The sequence below is a fragment of the Habropoda laboriosa genome, unplaced genomic scaffold (assembly GCF_001263275.1).
Source record: "Habropoda laboriosa isolate 0110345459 unplaced genomic scaffold, ASM126327v1 scaffold67, whole genome shotgun sequence".
NCBI lineage: Eukaryota > Metazoa > Arthropoda > Insecta > Hymenoptera > Apidae > Habropoda > Habropoda laboriosa.
This window is the reverse complement of record NW_017100242.1, coordinates 4,689,952-4,691,042: the sequence shown is the minus strand read 5'-3', so window position 1 is coordinate 4,691,042 and position 1,091 is coordinate 4,689,952. Positions and strand designations below refer to the sequence as shown.

Below are 1,091 nucleotides of genomic sequence, written 5' to 3'. Positions count from 1 at the left end.
ACAATACATTAAGAAATGAATTAAGGTACCATGTACTCACCAGCTTATGTTTAATTTTTCCTCTAGCATAGGCTTTCTCTAATACTTCATTTACAGCAGCTTTCTTTACTCTTGTATTTTTTATACCAAGAGATTTTCCAATAGGTGCAAAACAATACCTGTAAAAAGATTAATAAAACATATAATTTTATAATTTGATGCTTATATGTGTAACTATGTATTACATATTATTGCCGTATATCAAACATTGTATGTTTATAACTCAATTTACGTTAGATATTTAACAAAATATTTAGAAAATTAAATTTTTCGAATAATATAAAAAATATAAATACTAATACTAAGTATGATACAACCTTAGTCTAATTATAAATTTCGCAGAGATTTCATGATAGATGTAAAAAAAATATATCAGAAAAAGAAGAACAATTACCTTTCTAGGGCGTATCTGATTACCAAAAGAACAAGTGACATAGGTAAAGGATAAATTAAATGTTGATAGTCTGCATATTTGTTCTCTGAATTTGGTTTTATATCATCCCACGTTATGTTAGGCGGTAACCAAACATCAGTTGACCAAAAAGCCGATGACACATTCTTTAATATATTCATTCTTAGAATTACTGTAATTAGTGATGTAAATTACAATCCTACTAAGTATTTGCTTAAAAAACAAAATTAAATGAAAATAGTTAAAGAAATACTCACTTAAACCACTTTACTAAAGCAAACCAACTACCTTTGTATTCCACGCACCACAGCTTCAAGACTGTTTGTAACTTCACACACGTAACACAATTTGTTCTTCGATTGTTATTTCTGTTCCTGTTTCGAAGTTAAAAAATAAATTATTACTATCTTATTTCCTTAGTTTGCGTTTAAAAATGATTATTTATTGCACAATTAATATGTAGTTATACAATCGTCATTTATGAATACATATTAGGTGCGTGTGTAATTGGTGTGATAACAAACACTTTATAGATAACCTCGTCTTTAATCCTCACTAAATGTGTTGAAAATAATTTGAACTTTCTTTAAATTCATCTGTCCAATAGACAAATAAAATATCAAAATCTCTTACAAACATT

The 1,091-nt window shown here is 26.9% G+C and overlaps 1 protein-coding gene across 1 annotated transcript in view; it reads right to left on the bottom strand.

The window, feature by feature from the left end:
• The window catches only part of LOC108572049 (ceramide synthase 6), a 2,678-nt gene extending 1,912 nt beyond the window's left edge, over positions 1-766 (bottom strand). The window contains exons 1-3 of the mRNA XM_017934234.1: positions 709-766; positions 434-623; positions 41-158 (exon numbers count right to left, since the gene is read on the bottom strand). Coding sequence (XP_017789723.1) covers positions 41-158; positions 434-612 — 297 coding nt within the window. The 5' untranslated portion in view covers positions 613-623; positions 709-766. The remainder of the gene's footprint in view (positions 1-40; positions 159-433; positions 624-708) is intronic.
• Positions 767-1,091: the final 325 nt, after the last annotated feature.